This window comes from Borostomias antarcticus (genome assembly GCF_949987555.1).
Source record: "Borostomias antarcticus genome assembly, chromosome: 3".
NCBI lineage: Eukaryota > Metazoa > Chordata > Actinopteri > Stomiiformes > Stomiidae > Borostomias > Borostomias antarcticus.
The window spans coordinates 5,975,220-5,999,925 of record NC_140236.1 but is presented as its reverse complement, the minus strand read 5'-3'; the positions used below and the strand labels follow the sequence as shown (position 1 = coordinate 5,999,925).

The following is a 24,706-nucleotide window of genomic DNA, read 5'->3' as shown; positions in this document are numbered from 1 at the left end:
ACGAGCAGAGCTGAGGAGCACGCTGGGGCTGGCTGTGGGCCTGAGACCGCGGGGAGGGAAGTCCCCCTTGATTATCAGTTAATTGATTATCGGTTAATTATCAGTTAATTATCAGTTTCTGTATTCAAAGCAAGCCGATAATTATGTATGTTTTGGGGTTGTTTTGAAGGCTTGTAGACTCTCACGCCCTGGGGCAGACCTTACATGGCATAGTTATGATTTACGATGATCACCTTGCCATGTAAAATAAATGAGCAACACAGACCGTGTCTAGTTAAAAAATGAAAATGTAACTAACCAACTAGACTGCCTCTCCAACAAATATAGTAGCATAAAGGAAGCAAAGCCATCCTTTCTAGCCAAAGGACAGGAACAAAAAAATAGAGTTGGATGGAATGAGGTGCCAAGCGTCCATTTGCACATTCAGAGCGAGCAGCCTGCGGGTCACTCACCCCTCCCACTAGCTCAAAGTGTCTGTCTCCCTTGGCGATGAGCTGTCCGTTGAAGGCCCAGGAGAAGGAGACGTCAAGGACCGGGTCGCTGGTGACCTGACACGGCAGCACGATGCTCTCACCCACGAGGATCTCCGTGTCCACAGGGCCCTGGATGATTCTGGTTGGGTCTGTGCAGAACGGGCCGCTTGTAACATTATGTAATATAACACGCCTATGGTCTCTGCTTTCTATCTCTACTGGTTTACGCTCGCGTTCCAAATGACAGCCTGAATAGTGCCAGCAAAAGGCACATGGTGAGACATTTTGATATGGCACATATAATTCCTGTGAATTGCATGAAATCACACCTTAAACTGTGCTATATATCACTTTTTGTAGCAGTTGAATTCGATACCAAGGTAATCATGGACACCAAAATGTGGAGATAAACATCATAACACCTCATGACAGCATTTTAGAGATGCCTTCATTAAGATTATGGGCCCTGCATACAGTCGATGTTTAATACATTAGTAACCCTATAATTGCTTTAGAAATGATGTACATCATTTCATTTATTATATTTTCTTCATCTTTTACTTATGATACAGTATCAGTATCTGCCTAGACAATTTACAAATGTTGTTACATGATTATTTCTATGAATCAGTGACGCATGCTCAGGGCAGGGTTATGCGAAGGTTGCACGCCAGATTAATGGAGGGACAGAATACGTCCCCGGAAGTGCTGAATCTCACAGCTAACATGAGTAGTTTAATCTTCTCTAATCCTGAGGCCAATGGCAACACGCGGACAATCATCTGAAAAAGCAAGGAGGTGATTGATTCTGAAGAGGTGGTCAGACTGTTATTCACTAGGATGGGTCACAACTTTACATGCTGAGCGTAAATGAGGGGCACTCAGTTGTAACTGCTGCAGCCATTGTTTGGCTGAGCCTGCTGCGCTTCAAAAGTCAAGACAATTAATCTTATCAAATAAAGCGAATAGGTCACGATGGGAAGGAGGGAGTGGGGGTGGAATATTTGCAGGAGCCGCTCTGCGTTCACCTCAAATAGGCATGAAGGTTGGAGAAAAGTGAAAAGTAAAAGATGTCCCTTGAGCCGTTAAGCCAGTATTAATCGATGCTCAGGATCAAGCTAGCATGGGTACTGGCTGGTTTAGCCTAAATCCTTTAAAAACACTCCAACCGATTAAAAAACAGAGTTTGGCCGTCACAGCTCTGAACAGCAACATCCAGTTGATTATTAGCTGAATAAGCAACCTGGAAAACACCCAAGCTTCCTTCTTCATTAAATACACATAGAGCCTGCAATAACAACCCCAACACCGTTTCAAGAGCATCTTTGTTATTTAAAGTAAGGGGCTTTTCATATGTCAGAGCAAATTGTTTGTTTCACAGGCCTCCAAGAAAACAGCAACACCCACTGAATGCCTTATTATACTTACTGCAAAATGCAACAGAAGTAAACAGCTCGATCAAATTTAATTTCCTCACAACAGAAAATCACCCAAGTCAGGTTTTGTGTGCTATTCTTGAGTCATTGACTCATTCTCCAAGAGGAGCAACCTCATACCTTTGGTAATTCGTGGATAGTAAACAGACGTAGTACAGACGAAGACAATGATGTAGCACAAAAAACGACAGTTTAATTCAACCACATACCTGTGACGAGGAGTCTTCCCGTGGTACTAGCGGTTCCGAAGCGGTTCCTAGCGAAGCATGTGTAGCTGCCTGCATCTGACTTGGTTATGTTAGCGAGTCTCAGAGTTCCGTCCGGAGAGAGAGTGACCCTGTAGACGAGTGGACGGAAGAGTCAGGCTGGACTCCACCCTGGAAACGACACAACGTTCTCCAAAGCTGAGCTGGGCTCTGTTTGGACTGGACGGCCTGGAGACCGTGGTGGAGAGGAAGATGAGGGACAATCTGAAGTCTATTCTGGATGACCCCTCCCAACCCCGCTATGGTAAGCTGTGGCAGATGGGGAGCACCTTCAGCCACAGGCTCATCCCACCCAAGTGCAAGACAGAGCGGTTCAGGTGTTCCTTTGTGCCAGCGGCCATCAGACTGTATAACTGTGCCTGAGCGCTCCTGCGTGTTGTGGATGTGTGCATGTATGTATATTTGAGTATTATGTATGTACAGTATTCTATGATTTATTCTATATATTTAATTAAATCTATTATGTACCGTATATAATCTATATATATTCTTTCTACTTTTTTCCCACTGCTGCTGTACTTTTCCACTGCTGAAACACCTAATTTCTCCCCACAGGAATTATTAAAGTATCCATCCATCCATCCATCCATTCATCATCCATCCATCCATCCATCCATCCATCCATCCATCCCTCCCTCCCTCCCTCCCTCCCTCCCTCCCTCCCTCCCTCCCTCCCTCCCTCCCTCCCTCCCTCCATCCACCATCCATCCATCCATCCATCCATCCATCCATCCATCCATCCATCCATCATCCATCCATCCATCCATCTATCCATCCATCCATCCATCCATCCATCCATCCGTCTCAAAGGACTGTGTGATGGGACACGGTGCAATAGAGATAGACATTAGTAGACCGAAATAGACATGAATTCATTCTTTAAAAAGTGAGTAGGGGCTCAATGTGATTGATAGGCCCTGCCTTTTTTAGAACCAGTATAGACGGCATGAAGGAAAGAAAGCCGGACCCGGCCGGTTACCTGTCATTGGTGTGGATAGGGTGGTTGCCTTTCTTCCACAGGATGCTGGCTGTCGGATAGGCCTGGGGCCGGCACTCCAACGTCACCACGCTGCCAGCCCTGGCTTTGAGCAGGGCTCGGAGGAGGTCCCCGCTGAAGTCTGGAGGAGAGGCTGGTGAGAAACAGGACAGGTCATGCCCACCAGGGACTGGCATGTACATACCGTAGAGACTGGCTCGCTATTAGCATACGCTGCACAGACATCCGAAATGGGTCTCATTTGGTTACTGGTATCCCCTGAGACATCTGAATCCCAGACAATGACAGGATATGTTTTGAAACCAGATAAGGAGGACTCCATGATTAGCTGGTGAAACACTGTGAATGAATCAACTATTTATTTCCATTTGGTCATTGTCAGGGATGCAAAGCCATTACTTGAAAAGGGGAAAATGCATATAGGCCACTGCATGGACATGAAGTACAAAAATGTGAACATTTGCAAATACTGTTAAGATTAAGAATATTAAGAAGTTTGCATTTGGCTTAAAGAGATTTCCAGGACTATCCCGTTCAAATAAAATGATACTTTTTATTTTATTTTAATCTACCACATATTTCAGGACAAAGTGTACAAGTGTAGGGTTAATGGAATGTGTCTGCACCCCACCGGACCATTCGTACTGACCTATTATTCACTAATCCCTCTAACCTTTAAAATGGCTGTGATGTGACCTTTAAGACTCTTTGTAACCGACCACAAAAGGATTTAAGGAATAGATGAAAGATATCTCACCTAGCACCATGAGCTCGGCACTGAAATAGATGACACCATATTTATTCTCAGACACACACTGGTACATCCCGGTGTCAGACAGGGTCAGGACAGGAACTGTCAGAAAGCCGTCGTCAACATGGATCCTGTCCTGATAAGACAAAGGTACGCAACGTGTCATTGGGTGAGAAAGATAGCAACAATCATAATGGTAGAAACACAAGGTAGAAAAATTGCAACAATCATAATCTGAGGTGAGAAATGGGTGAGCAAAAAAACCCCGTGCACTGGGGGAACAGCTCAACTGGTGTGCCGTTGTTTAACAGACCATCATGTATTTTTCACAGTAGATTGCCCTCAATCCAGAGATGATTCAGCATGAGGCATGAATAATGAAAACAGTCACTGACTGTTTTGGATGAAATAGAGCAATCTCCTAGGCTAGGGAATACACCGATACACTCTCTCTGAGAAGATACTCTGCCCAAGAGACAACGTACTCACAAATCTACTGGCACATCTATTGGCTTTCGTGACAAAGGTGCTTCCACATACTGTATAGAAGGTTAATATGCTCCCAAAGGTGAAACATTTCGTGTCTTGCTCATAACTATCCTTTATGGAGGTATGCCAGAACTTTCCTTCTTATGAAAGGAATAAAGCACTCTGCCTCTAGAGATGCATGAAAGGCAGGGGTGTACCTCTGAGAGCAGTGCCTGGCCGTTTTTCAACCAGGTGTAGGAAGGTTTGGGTTTCCCATTGGCCCTGCACTCCCAGTATAGCCTCTCCTCAATGGCCATGGCCGTGTCTTTCATGGTCTGGATCCACTGGGGCTTGGCTGAAAAAAAGAGCAAGATTCCTTTATAAAGGACAGATAGGAGGAGAGAGTGTGGACTATGGAAGGTTTGAAAAGGGAGGTCATCTTTCATGTACACAATGTCTTGGAACAGTGGAGGAATTGTGAAGGTACTCAGACCAGGCCACAGATTCAGTGACAGCAGATGGTGTCTGGGGAGGTTATTTTATGGAAAGTCATCATCATAAAGTGTGTTCTTAGTGGGATATCAAAATGTTTTCTGCTGTTATCTTTTCAAACGTTATGTCTGTTTCCTGAGGTACATAATTGTAGCAAAATGTACAGTAGCTGCAGCAAATTATCCTCATCGCCCAAGAACTCACAGTTTTCCACTCTCACATACTCCCAGCACCAAACTGGGCCTCCAGGAGCTCTCCTCTGTAAGTCATTTAACAATTGTGAACATGCACAAAGCACTTTGCAGCACCATGCTGTCAGTTCCAATTATAGTGGTGTTGTTTCTTTTCAACCAGAGACCGTGGAACAGCAACGAAGTGGCCCCAGTGCTGAGCCAGGCATCCAACACAGGGTGCAATAATTGCGGTTAAATTATGCTCTAAGCAACTTCTTTATAATTACAGTTTGACAGCTGGAGGTGGTTTGTGAAAACTACTACCAGTGAGGGGCTGTTTGCCACCAGAATAAAACTTAAGAAATCAACTTCTTGAGTACCTGCCATGCATACAATAATACAACAGTGCACCTTGTGAATGAACACCTGTAATTAAAGTGTTCCATTCTTTCAAGCACGTGGGCCATTACTAGTTTCAAAATAGTAGTATTAGTGGCTATGTAATAGCGTTACCAATATTCATTGTCAACTTTGCCATACATTTATTTACACAAAAAAAACAGAAATCCATCTCTGGCAAGGATTAACAGTCTCTGTGACGTGCGCGTGGTATTTGTTGGGAGCGGTACCGTGGAAGACCAGTCGCCCCGCTGCGATGTTCCTCCCCATCTTGTTCTCGGCCACACACTCGTAGCCCCCCGTGTCGTCCAGCTGGAAGCTGGGGATCTCCAGGATGGCGTTGGAGTACTTCATCTTCACTTTGCTGGGGAAGGGAATACTGTTGGCTCTCTTCCAGGTTATCTCCGGGACCGGACTGTCGGATAGAGACAGCAGAACCGGGGTGGATATTGGGAAACTGCTGCTGCTTGATTTAAGAGCTGTTGTAAAAGCCGAACTGAAATTGTTGGCCCATCTTTGTAGACCATAAATACAATGTGTGATGAAGGCCATTGTAAGGCAGCTTTGTGCAACTTAAAATAAAATCAGGGAGCTATATAGAGCCCTTTATAAAGCTCCACAAACTAATTTTTCTCAACAAACCCTGAGAAGCTGTTCAGATAGCGCTGATATGCCACAGTCTAACAAACATAATTGCTCCTCTGATGGCGCTCTATTAAAGCCCTATAATTTGACTGAGCAAAAGAAAAAAAGATTGACAGCACACTCCAAGAAATCCAGCTTACTTCCCCAGAGCAAAACACTCCAATGTAACCACCGATCCCTTCGCTGCTGGTACATTGTCAGGGAAATGAACTTCTATTTTCGGCTCATATTCCCCCATCACTCCTATGGAGTGCAAGCACAAGTAAATACACACTTTTATTATTCATGACTTACAAGTTATGTCTTTGCTTTATGGGACAGGCAATAGCATAGTAAAACAAACAAAAAAATCATATGCATAAACATTCTCTCCAGGGTAATCTGGAATCACTACACCACTTAACAGGAGCGCAGTGAAATAGCAGCAACAAATAATTTACAACTCTTTTGAGTGGATAATCTTATGGTGGGGCTCTCTTTTGTAGGGTCTGGCTGTTTTTTAAGCATACTATATAGCAAACAAAAAAATGTTTAATTCATTCCATAGACAATGTTTATTTTCTGCGAAAGCATGAAGAACTGCAGTTAAACAGCAACCAGAATATAGTCTACAGAGGACTGGTGAAAATAATTCCAGTAGAACCCCGGAGAAAATGGTTCTTAAAAAGGGAAATCAATTCTTCTGAGTAGCAGGGCTCTGCTTAGAACGACTAAAACACATCCTTCTTCCTTCCTCGAGATCATTTCTGATCTCACACGCTTGGATAAGTGAAAAAGCATATTATCTTCTCCTCTACACAGCTGATACACAATCCTGTCATACTGTATTAGATCAGTGATTTTCCCATGGAACGGAGAGGGGAGCATATTTGGCCGACTGAAATGGGACCTTCGGAGGAGCCTACCGTCGGTCCTGAGGATCAGAGAGGTGGGCGAGCTGTGAACCTTGCCCTTGGTGATGCTGTTCATCACCACGCACGTGTAGTTGCCCACATCGGAGGGTTCCACCTTAGCGACGTACAGGTTCCCCGTCTGCTGGGACACAAAGCGCCGGTTGTCTTGCTGGACGAAGTACGGGTACTCATTGAAGACCCAGGCGTAAGTAAGGTCTAGAACAGGAAAGAGGGGACGCTTTGAAACGGTATCACTCAAACGGCACCGTTATTCAAGGGCATTTCTTTTGTTCTCAGTTAATCAAAGACCGCATCAGCTGCAATTTTCATATTCCTTGAGAACTCCTGCGTAAATAGAGTTCAAGAAGTCTGCGAATGTGTGTGAATCGTTGTTGCTAGGCACAGCGTGTGAATGGCGATAAAATGTCCTCTCACCTCCCGAGGACGTGGGCGTCCCACACAGCAGCACCACTCCTTGTCCCTCTCGTACGGACACGGCACTTCTCGTGTGGGGTTTGAAATGATCCAAGTCTAGGAGGCAAACGTCAAAATCAAAGAGATGCTGCTGAAAGTTTATGATGGAGAGTTAGAACTCCTGTCCATAGAACTGTACCCAAACTGAATAATGCATTAGGAAAGACAGAAGACCCTTTAGGTACACTTAAATGCATCTCACAGACAGTACTGTCATGCATTTCACCGAGAGCATTGTCATGACTTACAGGCAAACTGTAGACTTGCTCTTCTGCTGTGGATGGCTCCTACTGTGTTATAGGCTGTACACTGGTACATCCCTACATCCTGGTACCGATCCAGGCTCTGGATAATGAGGTTGCCCCCAGACAGACGCCGCCGGCCATCCAGACCCAGATTTATGAGTGTCCCATTCAACGACCATCTGTGAGGCCAAAGACAGCATCAGCTCCTGGCAGTACGGGCGGGACATCTCCCTCCTGTCCGCAGGCCTTCAGTCTGATGGGGGTACACTCAAACAGATATTTGTGGTGTACTTGGTGTAAGTTCATGGATAGAGTAGAGAGGAGCTAGGTGAGGTTTACAATCAGGTGAGGTTTCATTTTTGTTATATATTTTTTTACCAGCAGTACTTTCAAATGATGACCCATGCACATAAACCTCTACTACGTCAGGACGTTAAGTGCAAGCCAGTGAATGTAGTCGTAAAAAAAAAAAAATTTAAATAGGCAGGAAAATATTATTGGTTTATAATGTGATGGAAGGTAAGTGCAGCAATAATATACTGAAAATGACAGTACTAACAGGAACTGACAGCCTTATGTTCCTCACGGAACAAAGAGAATAAAGGAAGCAACTGAAACTGATAAATGTTACAAACATTCAGGTGAAACAAAATTAGATAAATACAGTCCTACCGATAGCCACTTCACAGAAATCTCTCTCAAACATCACTCTCCTCTTCATAACACTTGGTTTATTGCCTCCGCCCCAGCGACAGCGCAGGGCCCAAGCTTATGTTTTCGGTGGCGTACGCGCGTTTGTGCATGGTTGTACGTGTGTGCGTGCATTTGTTAGCAGGATTACACAAATACTACAGGACCGATTTTATCGAAACTTGGTGGAAGGGTGTAGCATATGGTCGAACTTAGAAGCCCTTACATTTTGGAGCGGATCCAAAGCACGGGTCGGGTCCACGGGCCGCCCAAACACAGCCGGACTGGCCATTCACCTCCATTAATTTTTTGGACTATGATTATGCAAAAACTACCAAATCGATTTTCATGAAACTCGGTGGCGGGGTGTATCATGAGCCACCTTAGAACCCAATTAATTTTGGAGCAGATCCGAATCACGGGCTGGATCCACAAATGAAAACAAAACTTAGAACGAAGCCAGCTCCCTGTGTGGGGGCTCTAGAGACACGGGGTTTGGACTGGGGAGAGAACGGAGTGCACTGCATTCACCTCCATTCATTTTTTGGACTAGGATTACGCAAAAAAACAGACTGCTTTTCATGAAACTCGGCGGAGGGGTGTAGCATGTGCCAATTTAGAACCCATTCAACTCCGACATGCACAGAACCATGGAATGCAATCAGGGGCGGAGGTCTGTGCTCTTGGAGCACCATTTCTAGTTGTGATAATGTTGTGATAGTATGCTACATTCCTGTTTTCCGTACATGCTAATACATTGACAGGTGGCAGAGCAGGTGGCACAGTGTACACTGCCCACAAAAGAATGCTTTCACACATTCCTCCTTTCATTGGCATTCTCCTGGTCCATCACCAACAAAGACCAAGCAAACGCTGGTCGTGTCCTTCGCTACACCTACAACCTACTGTCTAATTTCATGACAAGAGAACCTTTTCAAATTGCATTCAGAATTTCATGCCTCTCTTCTTTTCTTCTTTCCCAAGTGAGGCTCTTTGTGTAGATGCTATTCAGAAGTAGAGCATTGATGGGGTCAAGGGTAGAGCCGGCGGACATTCAGGCTCTCATTTTTGGTGAACAGTGCAAGAGGAACATACAGTATAGCCGGCTCACAGAATTAACCTTCAAACTCTTCTGCAAAAGAACCTCCAAGCAAAATGTTTTCATGCGTTATGGTACTCATGGGCTACAGTATTATAATGCCAATGAAACTGTACAATGTGTTCCACTTCATTCCACGTCAAATTCTTAAGAGTAGTGTGGTCTAGATATTGGAATGCCATTTCCAGAGAGTGACAGGGCTGAGAGTGCGAGGAGAGAACAGAGCCATGTGCCACGCAGACTATATTTACACTTCGGGAGAGGAGAGGAGGAGCTTTCCTGAAGAGACGCTGCTCTAAACATGCTCACCTCGCCATTAATCAGCACGCGGAAATACCCCATCTTATCTGTGGGGGGAATAGGATACAAAAAGAGCAGTAATATGCTCTCAAGAACTGCTACCGTCTCTCTCATCAATACTAACTGTGATGTGGAAGATCTGTCCATGCCAAAAAAAGACACTTATAATCAATGCCTGAGTGTGCGACTGGTTTTAGAGCATTTATCTGGCTGCATAGGTTGGTTGGTTACATGCTGGACAAGCCACACACGTGCAGACCTGGATTCATGTGTTTTTAAATGCCGTTCAAATGCTTGAGCTGTGTATAACCGAGCTTGGCTGAACTTCACAATTGGATAGTGCAAATAATGCCCACCTGCACTCTACCGAAATATCCCATTTGAAATTACAGCACTTTACAATTCAGAGTGAAACGAGACTCAACCAAGCATGTCCACAAACTGTAGGATGGAGTATCCACAATCAAAACACTTCTAATGGGCTATTACAGAGTTATGGGCTATAATAGTGAAAATCCTGCACTGGAGACTGACACAACATAAACTTTACCATAAAAGTTCTTGATTAGCAAGGCAATCCGAACACCTCATCTACAGTAGATGGGCTAAATAGCCACTTATTATGTGGACAGGTCTACACCAGATAACGTACATTTCATAACTGAGGTAATATACCACAACTGGTCGTTATCACAGCCTGTGTTTCAAACGTTTTTTGACGCAAGCTCACGATTATCAGAGTGTGCAAGCAACTGTAATGATATCCTGATTGGGCATAGTATCCCAGCATATCAGGCATGTTATAAACAGCAATTTCCACCAGGCACTCAAACCATCAAAGCTGTTCGTATCGTCATCGTACCTGTACTGTGGAGGGGGGGTTCCTTTTGCGTCACACGTCAAAGTTGCCTCCTCCTCAATAGAATCAACAGGGATGAACAAGTCACCTGGTTCCATCCTCCATCTTGGCCCATAGAAGGATCCACTATCCAAACAGTCTGAAAGAGACAAGAGCTCCATCTCAACTCAAGGCTTGCACTTTGACATGCAGCATCTTTGTAAACAGAGTGGTATCTCAGCAGATATAACTGTCACAGGGTTATTTAAATGATGCAATAACTGCCTTCACCAAGATTGAGTGAACTGGGGTTTTAGATAAAGTCATAGCTTGTCATCGGTTCTGACAGTGACATGATTTCCAGCACCTCAGATATCATACTTGGGTCGTAAATGTCCACACACAAAAGAATCATTGCACATATAAAAAAGACATTTTACCTGCCAGACAGTCGATGATTGACAACAGTAGAAGCTGTTTCCATGGTAACGTCATCTTTGGCAGCCAAGGGCAAATAAGACTTTCATCCAATAAGCTCTAATAACACTATTCCCTGGAACTGAGAGCTTGACCTGCAGGAGACAACCATTATGGGTGAAAAGACCAAACTCAGCAGACATGGAGACACATGACAATCTTTAAATAGACCTAGGCTACTACTGTACATGTTCCACTACACGTTCCACTAAATTCCAATTCCATGCTAACCATTCATTAAGACAAGCAGAAGTGATAGATATCGAGAGATTTTGGCATCAGCAATACAAAAAAACATTAGTTCTGCTGACATTTAGCTTCCGAATGTCAGTTTCTACAGCTTGAATCGAGCAAAGATGTTAGAAAACCTGTCCTTGTCCTGCCTTTGAGCATATTCTGGAGCCAGCATGTACCGGGATACACAATATGAGAAAGGATTTTAGTGACATATGGGATGAGGCATACGCCAATCTATTAGGGGACCAACTGTTGACCCGTTTGCATCCTTCAGTGAGATGGATTCAACATGTTTCAGCTCAAGGAGCCTGGACATGGGAATTGGGTGCCATCCAATCAATTAGTTTCACCCCCACCAGCATGTCTTTCCACAGGCTGGGTGAATCTAGGAAGTCTGATGAGAAATCCATTCTACAGAGGTACATAATCAAGGGCAAATAAGTGTCTCTCTGTTCCTAGAATGCACTGCAATACTGCAGATTTGTGCACAACACACTTTGTGTAATGACACCGCTGCAGGAAATACCAACACAGGATAATAGAACACATACTAATATAATATATATTCAAGGATGTACAAACAGGTGGGTGTGGTGGGGATCGGACCTAAACCAATCAGCAACCTCTGCTGCACACATACACATACATACCCCCCCCCCCCCCACACACACACACACACAATCACATTTGTGTAGAGCTGAAGATACAGTAAGCCATTACATGGACTCATCAACTACCTAATCCTGGGGTTACTCTGGTTTAGTGCAGTAGCTATAGAGGGGATAATTGTTTGTCAGCGGCTAGACTGTCAGGCAAGACATGTGATGTATAGGAAGGATTTTCTCGAGCCTTTCATGTTCGCTAGGACCTTTTTCTTCCTAGTAGTCTCCTAAATAGGATTGAAACACCTTCTGAGGAACATTGCTTTACTTGAAGTCTCACAGTCCTGTTAACTCTTGGCACTTTGGGGTGGGGACTGTTGTGTGAAGAGGAACGTGTAACGTTGGTATTGCCAATGTTTTGCTCAACAGTGCCTAATGCATAGTTTATATTCAACAGTAAAACAGTGCCTAATGCATAGTTTATATTCAACAGTAAGTCAGGGTAGCAGAGGAATAAAGACTTCATTGTTTTTAATTAATAATAATTCAATTATCACTAATCACAGAGGGTGACAAAATGATTGTTTAACATTATGCAGTATCAATCCAATTATATTGAAGATACATTGAATATGCACATAGTAGCCTACAACTCAGAGGGATTGACCAATTATGTCAACAACATGACTATCCACTTAATTCAGAAGGACCAAATAAATGCTAACAAGAATATATTGTAAGTTGCTACTGAATCCATATGGACATGAGCCAAAATTTACGTTTTTTATACAGTGAACCATCCCATAAACAGTTTTAACTGAACAGAATAAAAAACATTAGTGGTTTCATCAGTCTCTACACACACACACACACACACACACACACACACACACACACGTGATGTGTGCAAGAATTGGGCCAGGGGAATTCATCATGGACCATAATGAATCACACATGACATATCCTGCATCACATCAATTTGAACATGTCTTTATTGACTCCCACCTCCAGATCACACCTACAGTACAGTATCAGTAACCAAGTAACATAGCATTGAGCCAGTGAGCCAGAGTGAGAGTCTCACTGCATTTAAGTGACAACAACTGCATTCACACACTCAAATCGTGCATTTTGGTAGTAGCTGTCTCCCTATGGAGAGAACATTTACAATACTTAATGTGTTCCAATTTCCTCTTAAAGCAGTCGTTCACAACAATGAAAAAGGGAAGACCTTCCCAATTTAAGTTAAATAGGTTTATCTGTAGCCTCAGGCACACGAGTGAAATCGTAGGCTGTATCTGTAGACGCTAAACACATCAGGTCACTCCATCTTAAGGTTTGATCTTTGAATAAGACATCCATCGGGACCAGCTTCTTGAAAACACTCCAACTGACATTCGAATGTATATGAACATGCGTGGTTTACGAGACACAGGCGCGTCTTTCCATTTGTGCATCTATGAAAAATTATGTAAATACAGACTGAGAGGAAGCATATTATAGAGGGATCTCCCCAACTCAAACGAACATTCCATATCGATGCTTCAAAACCTAAAATTCGAGCATCATGGTGGGAAAAAAACAGGTGTGTATACAGTATGCTATCAAATGTGGTCCTCAGCAACCTGCAGCGTGGGGGGATAAGCCTGCAGTTGGGAGTAGTACGGTAGGTTACAATTTGCTGCTTTATCGTCCCTCAAGGCAAATCTTTTTTTGCCCGGAAAGCGGTAGGCTACCTGATATTTATCCTAATTGAGCTGAGAAAGCAACGAAACGTTATTCGAGTCATGACAGATTGGACCTGAGTGCGAGCTCATTACAGTATGTAGATAATTATCAATTCCAATTCCCAATTTACATATATACTAAACAAGCCGCCGTATTCAGACAATATTAAGCTATAGGCTACATTGCCTATTTAGTGCTAATAGCAATGCATGCAAGGCCACGCTGGTCAAGCACTCTTCCTACCTTACTGCCAGTAGCCTACCTTATCTTGAAATGTCTTGCGACCAGCAGTGAGTGAATTCAGTGCTTTCAGCTGGAACAAATAGGTGACCCTCCATGGAATCCTTTTCTGACGATTCCAGTCGACACCGCAGACTCGTTCATACAGGTGAAGCTGAACCTCTGTCCAACGGGTTGAAATTGCAGGCGGTGAAGGCACATTAAAGGCATCTCATATCCTACTCCTTTCTCCTCTCCAAAAACAACACCCACGCAGTTGTCCAATGAACTGCATATCTAATTCCCATTAATAAAAGCACAAATGCTTTCCTTCCTTGCGTCTCAACTCGTTACACTCATGTCGGGAATTGTGTGGGTTTTTTTTGAAGAGAGAGCGTTGTGTGCGGAGATCAACGTATGCGCATCGAGGAGCACCCCTGTAGCAAGGCGATGGAGGAGGCAGAGGAGAGATGTGAAGAGGTAGCCTACTGTAGCCGACGCACCTGCTGGAGAACTGCGCCACCCTTCGCCAGACACCAGAGTCGCCAGAAAACGGTTGTGCACGCGCGAGGCTAGAGTAGCCTAGCCCTGCGTCTGTAGTCACTGCGTAAAAATGATCCGGTCAAAAATGATAGTCGAACTGGCACTGTCGTACAGTAGCAACGTGATGCCGATTATGCAGAATAAAGTGGACTCGAAGGCCCCGCTGTGGGCGTTCTCTGTCCACGTTCTACAGGTCTCCCTGCATCCCATGTGCTGGACCACAAATGGGGCTCCGTCCAACTGATGCAAAATTGTATGTAGGCTACTGACGTGTGCAAACTATAACCTGATAGGGATACTAGGCCTACGTAGTATAGAGACTTGCTGCCGGTCCCTCTTGTATTTCCCAATATTCTGAATCTTCTTTAGGGGCCGGGCAGCGTCAACTGCCGGTCCCCCTTTCCCAATATTTTTCTGACTCTTCTCCTTCTTCCTCTTCTTCTTCCTCGGATTTCCCATGCATGAAAAATCACCAAACTTCGCACATAAGTCCAGTAGGCTACTATACAAGAAGTCCTCAACTGGCATTGTGGGGCAATAGTCCTGATGGTGGCGCCACAGCACCTGTCTAAAGTTAAATTTGAACAAATCAGCCGTGGTATGACTTTGTAACCACCACCAAAACGTAGGCCCAAGCCTACGTGCACATCCATGCACTGTTTTTCCTCTGTAAAACCAAAAAAAACTAAAACCTATCAAACCCTACTCCTCCCTCATGTTTTGGTCAATTGACATCCCAATTGCTACACTACATCTTCAGACTGTCCTCCACAAACAATCTTCACAGGTTTTTGAAATATCAGAAATTGAGCCCACAGCTGATCAAAATGTTTTACTTTAACCAGTACTGTACGCAGCAACTGCAAACACTCGCCCAATAAATCTCCAATGTTAATGAAAAAAAAACATTTTCATGACATGGTAGGTGTAGTGACATTTTTCTGAATTGTATCTCAAAATCTGTATTTTTGACAGTATTTTGAAGTCTGTCCTCATTTTGTCCCCTCAAACTAGGAAAAAACACACTACCCACAACCTTATAGTGCAACAGCAATGCCTCCACCAATCAGAGATGTTGTTGTTGGCAACCCTGCCCCAATAGCAGACCCTAGGACTTCAACTGGCTAAATTGACTCTGATTGAGAGGACACCTGTGACACTGATTGTTTTCCATCTGTCTTGTTAGTCTGTGCATATATAGCCTATGCATGTAGCTCCCCCAGTCCAGTTCTTTGTCTGTTCGTTATTTGCTGTAGCTGTGTCCCTGGTGATTCCTGTGCCATCCTGGAAGTTTGTAAGCTTTGTCCTTTGTTCTCCACTTGATGAGTGTGTACATTGGTTTTACTGTTTAGTCTTTGGTTTAGTTTTTTACCCCTTGTGGTGCCTTTAACATTTTATGGAAACTTGTTAGACTTGCCCTTGGTGTAGGCTAACTTTGTAAGTTCATGCAGAGTAAAAATGTGAATAGATACTAATTGTGCTGTGACATGATTTTAAAGTTTTAAATTATGGTTTGGGCAGTTCTGCTGACAAGACTCATGTATTTGTCATTTGTCTTCCTCCTTCTACCTCATGCACACTTCCCCATAGTTTCATTTATCTTAGCTGTGGCCTTTATGCTCAGTTTGTCCTTAGGGAAGTATCCCAGTATAGTTTTACTTTGTTGTATTTTAAACATTTGTTAGTTTGTCACCCTCTAGTCAAGGAAATGAGTACAGCTTCATGCTAGATCAGGCCAGCTGTAGCAGGTACTGTTACTCCATCTTGTTTGCATCTCTTCATCTCACGAGTCTTGTCTGCTAATCAATCCCACCTGTGTTCAATCCAATCAAGTCAATCAGTGAATCTATGCTCAGTCTAGAGTCCCACAACTAATTCCCATCACAGTATGTAGCCCTACTAAAATGTTTATCCAGGACAAGCTGTGACATTTCTCCTTTTTTTCCCATTATCTATCTGAGGCCAGCCATGCTCAAATATACTGAAATCTCCACATGGTTATGAAAAAAATGCAATTTGACAGCATTTTGAATTCTGTTCTCATCCCATCCCCTATTGCTCTCATATGGAAAAAAACAATACACTACCCACAATCCTAGTGCAACAGCACAAGCTTCACCAATTTGAGACCTGACTGTTGGCAACCCCACCTACCCGCCTAGGACTACATCCAGCCAAATTGATTAATTGGCCACTTGAGCACAGCCTCAGTTACTCTGCAATTGCAATGCAAAAAATGTTTCAAACCCCAGCCAGTCTGTCACTCATGAAGATGATAGATACATACATACAGTACGTAAAGGCTGCCACATGCCTCGTGGGACTTTTTGTTCGAGAACATTATTTGTTCGAGAACATTATTTTGTAGAACTTAAGAAGTTTTATTGATCAAGAAGTTTTATTGATCAAGAAGTTTTATTGATCAAGCGAAGGTCAAACTGCTAGCTTCTTACTTGGCTCAACAGGAACATCACCCTCCCTTGGTGTCTATGGTTGCAAGTTGAAGCCCTGGGTGATGAAGAATAAACATGCCAATGCCTACTCAGGCATTGTACTGTTTGGATTTGAAAGATATTTTAATGTAATAAGTTTTAAATGAAAATGGGGTCTGGGCAGAGATATGGTCTATATATAGTAGTAGTAATATAGTATTTGTCATTTCTCCTTCCTCTTCCTTCTCAAATTGCCCCAAACGGCCCCAATCCAGCGCTGCGCAGCAGCTATAATTATTAAGTTTGCTTTTTCAAACTGAATAGGATTGAGGCATTAATTTAATATAATCAATTGATATAGGCAAGTAAGGCAACAGATAATCAGGACAGAGCAAGTTGCAAACTCTCTCTCCCTCGTATGTCTGTATCACTCACACACACACACGCACACAATCCTAATGGTGGTGCTACAGCAACGGTCTAAAGTTAAAAAATTGTAAAAATCATAAATCAGCCATGCTATCACTTTGCAACCACCCCCCAAATGTAGGCCCAAGTATGTGAGTAGAAACGTCCATATGCTTTGAGCTGGCAGGAATTCTGAAGTCCATCACACTTCTCATAAGCTGTTAAACCTATCAAACCCTATTCCTCCCACGTTTTGGTCAATTGACACCAAACTGCTACACTACATCTTAAGACAGTTCAAAAAAGATTGTTTGTGGAGAACAATCAAAAATTGAGCCCACAGTGGATCAAAATGTTTTACGTTAAACAGTACTGTATGCAGCTACTGCAAATACTCGCTCAAATCTCAATTCTCAAATCTTTCATCACATGGTAGATGTAGTGTGGAATATTTCAGAATTTTACCTCTAACTGTATTTTTGACAGTATTTTTAAGTCTGTCCCCTCAAACTACTGCAGGAATAAATACACTACCCACAATCATATAGTGCAACAACAATCGACAATCATATAGTGCAACAGCAATCCCTCTACCAATCAGAGAAGTTGTTGTTGGCAACCCCGCCCCAATAGCGGACACAAGTACTACAACTGGCTTAAAGGAGTAGTAAAGGGAAAATGCATGTTTAGCCCTGTTTTAAGGTTACTTATGATCATATACAATGGTTCTGATCAAAACGTTGACAAAGCTAGCATTTTCGAGAAAGTTGATAATTGCTCTACCACCGTTTTGGTCATACAATGGTTGTGGATGGGCATCTTGAAAAATCATTCAAAAACATGTTAAACTCGCGATTTCAAAGACAAGCTAGAGGGCACAGAGCACCCCGTCACCGTCTAGTCGGACCACAAGAACTTGACCTACATTAGGTCGGCCAGGCCGCTGACCTCCTGTCAGGTGCGCTGGGCTCTATACCTCAGATTACCTCGGTTTAACTTCCACATCACATACTGTTCGGGGTCCAAGAACACCAAGGCTGATGCACTGTCTTTGCTTAATGCGGCGGGGGAGGATCTGACACCATACTTCCCGCCTCCCAGGTGATCGGAGTGGTCGCCATGAACGTCGAGACAGTGGTCAGGAGGGCCCAGTACACCCAGCCCGACCCCCGTACCGGTCCGCTCAGCCGGCTGTTCGTCCCAGATGCCGTCCAGACCCAGGTGCTCCAGTGGGGACATGCGAGCTAGTTCGCCTGCCACCCGGGTTTTCGCCGTACGCCGTCCTTCCTGCGCCGGCGGTTCTGGTTGCCCACCATGGCGGTGGACGTCAGGGAGTTTGTCTCTGCCTGCGCCACTTGCGTCCACAGCAAGGCGTCCCATCAGCTGCCGGCTGGCCTGCTGCGACTCCGTGCCCAGTCATCCATGGTAGCACATAGCACTGGACTTCGTGACCAGTCTCCCTCCCTCATGGGGCAACACCCACCATCCTGACCATCGTAGACCAGTTCTCGAGGTCCGTGTGCCTCGTGGCCCGACCCAAGCTCCCCACCTCGACGGAGACCGTGGACCCCAGTTCACGTCTCAGGTATGGAGGGCATTCTGTGCGGGAATTGAGGCCACTAGCTAGCATTTTCGAGAAAGTTGATAATTGCTCTACCACCGTTTTGGTCATACAATGGATGTGGATGGGCATCTTGAAAAATCATTCAAAAACATGTTTAACTCTCAATTTCAAAGACAAGAAACTCACCTAGGTGTTAGTTGGCGTTCTGACAAATAATCCGCCATAAAGTAAGATTCTAGTTCATCTGGAAAGGCTTTTTTTTTTATATTTAGCATAGAACTATTTAGTCGCAGCACATGTCTGTAAACGTCCGCAAACTAGGTAGCCTAGAAATATAAACAATAACAATAGCTACCGTAAGTAGTTCCGCTTCCTCTGCGGATTGATCTACACATCTACAACGGTCGCTTCAATACAAGTCAATGGATTTCATAAAATGATCAATAAAACCCTACAGGATTCATACTTCTGGATTCCACTCCTGGAAGGCCTCCACAACAGCCACCAGCTCCCTGTTGCCGATGTCATAGTTCTCCTCCGCGGGCGTGAAGCGGCGGGAGAAGAAAGCGCAGGGATGCATCTTTTGGTCAGCCACTAACTGCTGTGAGAGGACCCCGCCGATACCTGTCTGAGGCGTCCACCTCCACGGTGAAGGGCCTCGAGGGGTCAGGATGGATCAGGATCAGCGCGGAGGTGAAACGCCTCGAGGTCGGCGAATGCAGCACTGGCTACAGGTGTCCAGACAAAAGGGCACAGGGAGGAGGTGTGGGCAGTGAAGGGAGCGGCCACCCTGCTGTAGTCCCGTATGAATCGCCGGTAAAAGTTGGCAAAGCCGAGGAAGGACTGCAGCTGTTTACGGGTGGTGGGTTGGTTCCATGCGACGACAGCCTGGATCTTCTTGGTGTCAGGCCGAGTCTGCGCACCTTTCACGATGAGTCCCAGGAACTCCACGGAGGGGGCGTGGAAGGTGCACTTCTCGGCCTTGATGAAGAGGCGGTTCTCCAGGAGACTCTGGATGACAAGGCGGACATGCTGGACGTGTTCCTCAGCGCTCCTGGAGAACACCAGGATGTCGAGGTAGAGCACAACAAAGATGTCCAGCATGTCCAGGAGGATGTAAGTCGTCATGGCCTGGAAAACAGGGGGTGTTGGTGAGGCCAAACAGCATGACCAGGTACTCGTAATGGCCTTGAATGCGGTCTTCCACTCATCCCGCTCACAGATTCGAACCAGGTGGTAGGCGCTCCAGAGGTCCAACTTCGTAAAGATGTTGGCCTCCAGGAGGGGTTCGAAGTTGGAACTCATGAAGGGGAGAGGGTATGTGTTCCTGATGGCGATGGCGTTCAGCTCCCGGTAGTCAATGCAGAGCCTGAGATCCCCACCTTTTTTCTTCACTAAGAACCCTGCCGCCACCGGGGAGAGAATGGGTCGGATGAGGCCCTCAGCCAGACACTCAGATGTAGGACGGGAGGAGGGAATTCGGAAGACCCTGAACGCCACGGGGCAGGACCGGATCGGCGCACATCATGCCGTGGGGGTGCCGGAGAGCTTGCAGGAGCGGAGGAGGGTGTGTGTGTGGAGTCGGCGCCGTAACAAGTATAGCTTCATGCTAGATCAGGCCAGTCTGTTCCTAATTTGTAGCAGATACTGTTACTCTTCATCTTGTTTGCATCTATTCATCTGACCGGTCTTGTCTGCTAATCAATCCCACCTGTGTTCAATCCAATCAAGTCAATCAGTGAATCTATGCTCAGTCTAGAGTCCCACAACTCATTCCCATCACAGTATGTAGCCCTACTAAAATGTTTATCCAGGATAAGCTGACATTTATCCTTTTTAGTTAGATCTATCTGAAGCCAGCCATGCTCAAATTCACTGCAAAATCTCCACATGTTCATGAAAAAAATGACATTACATTAACATAGATGTAGTGAGACATTTTTCAGAATTATACAGTAACTCAAATACAATTTGACAGTATTTTGAATTATGTCCTCATCCCGTCCCCCTCAAACTATTGCTCTCGTATGGAAAAAAACTAAACACTACCCACAATCCTACAGCGCACCAGCGCGAGCGCCACCTATTAGAGGTCGCTGTTGGCAAACCCACCTAACCCTCGCCTAGGACTACATCCGGCCTGATTGATTGATTGGCCATTGATTGAGCACAGCCGCAGTTACTCTGCAATTAGGAAGACGAAGGCAAAAAACGTTTCAAAGGCCAATGGATGATGCAGAATAAACATTCTAATGTCTACTCGGGCTTTGTACTGTTTGGATTTCAGACACATGATTTTAAAGATTTTCATTCAGAAAATCAGAAGTTCTAAATGAAAGTAGGGTCTGGGCAGAGATAATATGGTCTATATATAGTAGTAGTAATATAGTATTTGTCATTTATCTCCTTCCTCTTCCTCCTCAAATTGCCCCAAACGGCCCCAATCCGGCGCTGGCAGCAGCTACAATTAACTTTGCTTTTTCAAAATGAATAGGATTGAGGCATAAATGTAATATAATCGATTGATATAGGCAAGTAAGGCAACAGAATCGGGACAGAGCAAGTTGCAAACTCTTTCCCTCTTAGTCTGTCTCTCTCTCTCTCACACACAGTCCTGATGGTGGCACTACAGCAACAGTCTAAAGTTTAGAAATTGTAAAAATCATAAATCAGCCATGCTATCACTTTGCAACCACCACGTAAACAGGCCCAAGTATGTGAGTAAAAACATCCACATGCCTTGAGCTGGCAGGAATTATGAAGTCCATCACTCAGGGTTTACAGTTTGAGAAAAAAAAATCAAACCCTATCCTCCCACGTTTTGGTCAATTGACACCCCAAGTGCTACACTACATCTTAAGACTGTCCTCCACAAACAATCTTCACAGATTTTAACTATCAAAAACGGAGCCCACAGTGGATCAAAATGTTTTACTTTAAGCATACTGTATGCAGCTACTGCAAATACTCGCTCAATAAATCTCCAATGTTCAAGATTTTCATAACATGGTAGATGTAGTGTGAAATATTTCAGAATTTTATGACAAGGATTTGTTTGCCTAGGACCCAATAGACCAACTCGGGAGACAGGAGAACGGGCAAAGCCCAGCGGGCGGTTTAATAGAACAAAGGAGGGGAGTCACAAAAAGGTTGAAAAAAATAGGTGCCACAAACACTGCCACTAAATAATAAAACATTTTTGTTGCGCTCGAGAGCTGAGTTGGTGCGGGCTAGCACAGCGCTGCGGAGGGGGTCCCGGGTTCTGGACAGACCGGGAGGACAAAGGAGGGTCAGCGATAATGATCACAGGCGAAAAGGCAATGAGCAAAAAGGCTCGCACTGCAACTGTGTAAAGTTAGCAGGCGAGAGAAAAAGCACTACAAATTACGAGCGGCAAAAATGTAGGCCAGGGCTATTCTTTACCATATGTTTAGGCTTGCAAGATCTGGCGATGAGTGGAGTGTAGACCGGGTTCTTGTAGGAGACTGTAGGTGATTGCAGGATGAGGAACAGGTGCGGTGATTCGGGACAGGTGTGTGCAGTGCCGAGCCATAGTTCATCACCAGCAATTATCAGCGCTCTCTAGACTCAGACAGCGAGCGACTAGGGAAACGGTGGTCGCTCTGGTTGCGTGCATCGCGTCGCCAGCTCCCCGGCAGCAAAGAGCTGCAGACGCCGGGGAGGCGGGTCGTTCATGTGTCACTCACATTATTTAAAATGTATTCTACTGCCATTCTGAGGTAACCTGATCTGCTATTGCCTGGCGATGTCGCTGTTAATTTGCATAAAGTTGAACTCAACCAACTTCAAATCTACGCTCAGATCGCTGGTATTGCGTCGCTCGCTGCCGCCGAGGCGTCCGTCGTCCTATGTCGCCAGCTTCCATTGAGAATGAATGGCAACCGGCCGCTCTCGTCGCCCAAGTCGTTCGCTGTGTGAGTGCACATTAAGGCGTGGTGTGCTGGGGACCTCCGTGTCTGAGTCAGGTGAGGGGCAGTGGAAATGCGCCCCAGTCCCGGTGGTGGGAGACGGAAATTTGAGCACCGTGGCGAGGACCCGGGGCAGCGCCCATGATAACGCACAGTGTGCCGAGAGCGCATGGAGGTAGAGAGGGGCGGTGGAGGCAAGGACGGGTGAGCCGTAACAAACTGCATTTTAGAGAGTATTTTGAAGTCTGTCCCCTCAAACTACAGGAAAAAGTACTGTGCACTTCCCACAATCCTATAGTGCAACAGCAATGCCTCCACCAATCAGAGAAGTTGTTGTTGGCAACCCCGCCCAAAAAGCGGACCCTAGTACTACAACTGGCTTAAAGAGGTGCTCCAGTCAAAATCTAATTCTCGGGTTTTGCATGGTATTTGTACTTGGTATTCATTCTGTTCACAACAACGCGAAGGGCAGCCAGGCGAAATAGCTCCAGGGGACCTGGTCCCAGGCGAGTTGAACAGCTGTCCACCCAGAGACAGGATCTCTCGTTGCGGCATGAAGTTCGCGGCTAACCCGCTGAGCTCGAAACGAATGAATGAATACCACCTATTAGCAAACAAAACATGTTCAGTCACAATTATACTGTTAAAACTAAGATGCCTGCTTAAAAAAATGTTTTCCAACTGATATATTTGACAATAGTAGATTAACCAGCAAGCCGCTTTTCATCACTAACTCAGAGCGGGGAGAGCAATCTTTTCGTGGACTACAAGAACGCGTCATTGATACCTTTTGACTGCGCAAGGTATCAGTGACACGTTTTTTTCAAAGATGGCGCGGTTCAATAGGGCTTCACTTTAGATTTAGAATCCTGGGGGCCTGAATGGAACGCATTTTGTCGCTGACGCTCACTCGCGTTGCGTGTAGTTGTCGGTGTATTAACATGCAGAAATCAGTGACCACTGGATCTGGTCACTGATGGTCACAAGAATTCCGCATAACACCTGGTTGAATCAGGGTGACGCGAAACCTCCGGTTGAAAATACGTCGGTTTCTCTGGGAAGAGGGGCCAGCAGCTGATGACACAGTGGAAGTTTGAAGTGCTAACAGTAACTATAGTAACTACTCCTATATGCTAACATGGATATATTAATAGCAACACTATAGCTTACTATTAGAATCAGAATCAGTTTTTATTATTGTCAGTTTTTATTTAATTTTATATTCCTCCGCCTCCTCCTCCGAGCCAGGAGAGAGGAGAGAGAGGGAAGAGGACATCTCTCTCTCTCCCTGTGGTCCAGAGAGAGAGAGAGGAGAAGGAGATATCATCTTGACATCTCCTCCCCCCCTCTCTGGCTCACTGAGAGAGACCCAGCGAAAGAGAGGAGGACTCTCTCACTGACTCTCTCTGTGAGCCAGATTGAGAGAGACAGAGGAGGAGATATCAATCTGACATCTCCTCCTCTCTCTCTCTCTCTTGCCCACTGAGAGAGAGCCAGGGAGAGAGAGGGAGATGCCCCCCTCTCTCTCTCTCTCTCTCTGGCAGCTCCTCCTCTGTCGCTCTCTGGCTTTTATACACCTACCGGCTCACGTCACAAGGGCGCTCTGTGACGTCACGGTTTGCAAGGCTCTTTTGACAAAACTGTCACAGAACTGTCAGATGGGCGCTCTCCGCTTTGTTTAGCCTACTCACTGCTGCCGCCCATGTCGGGGATGATGCATTACATCTTAAATGGTGTTGAGAGACTTTAAAGGGCAATGCTCGTTTTTGACAACCTGGACCTTATTTACGACATATTATAAGAAGTTTGACTCACCGAGATCACTTTGGTGTTGTTCGGAGGCCTGTAGAAGAAATTTAAAATCCAGCGCGAGCCAGTATATCCATGTAATGACGGTGATCGGGGCAACGGGAATGCAGTTTCTCAAA

The 24,706-nt window shown here is 45.0% G+C and overlaps 1 protein-coding gene across 1 annotated transcript in view; it reads right to left on the bottom strand.

Annotated features, from left to right (window-relative positions):
• Positions 1-11,134, bottom strand: part of cntn3a.2 (contactin 3a, tandem duplicate 2) — a gene marked incomplete at both ends in the record, with an annotated part of 29,504 nt that extends 18,370 nt beyond the window's left edge. The window contains 12 exons of the mRNA XM_084461756.1: positions 453-622; positions 2,119-2,246; positions 3,155-3,305; positions 3,930-4,059; positions 4,610-4,746; positions 5,686-5,870; positions 6,241-6,343; positions 7,006-7,209; positions 7,429-7,524; positions 7,716-7,891; positions 10,664-10,799; positions 11,080-11,134. Of these exons, the coding sequence (XP_084317882.1) occupies positions 453-622; positions 2,119-2,246; positions 3,155-3,305; positions 3,930-4,059; positions 4,610-4,746; positions 5,686-5,870; positions 6,241-6,343; positions 7,006-7,209; positions 7,429-7,524; positions 7,716-7,891; positions 10,664-10,799; positions 11,080-11,134 (1,671 nt within the window). The remainder of the gene's footprint in view (positions 1-452; positions 623-2,118; positions 2,247-3,154; positions 3,306-3,929; positions 4,060-4,609; positions 4,747-5,685; positions 5,871-6,240; positions 6,344-7,005; positions 7,210-7,428; positions 7,525-7,715; positions 7,892-10,663; positions 10,800-11,079) is intronic.
• Positions 11,135-24,706: the final 13,572 nt, after the last annotated feature.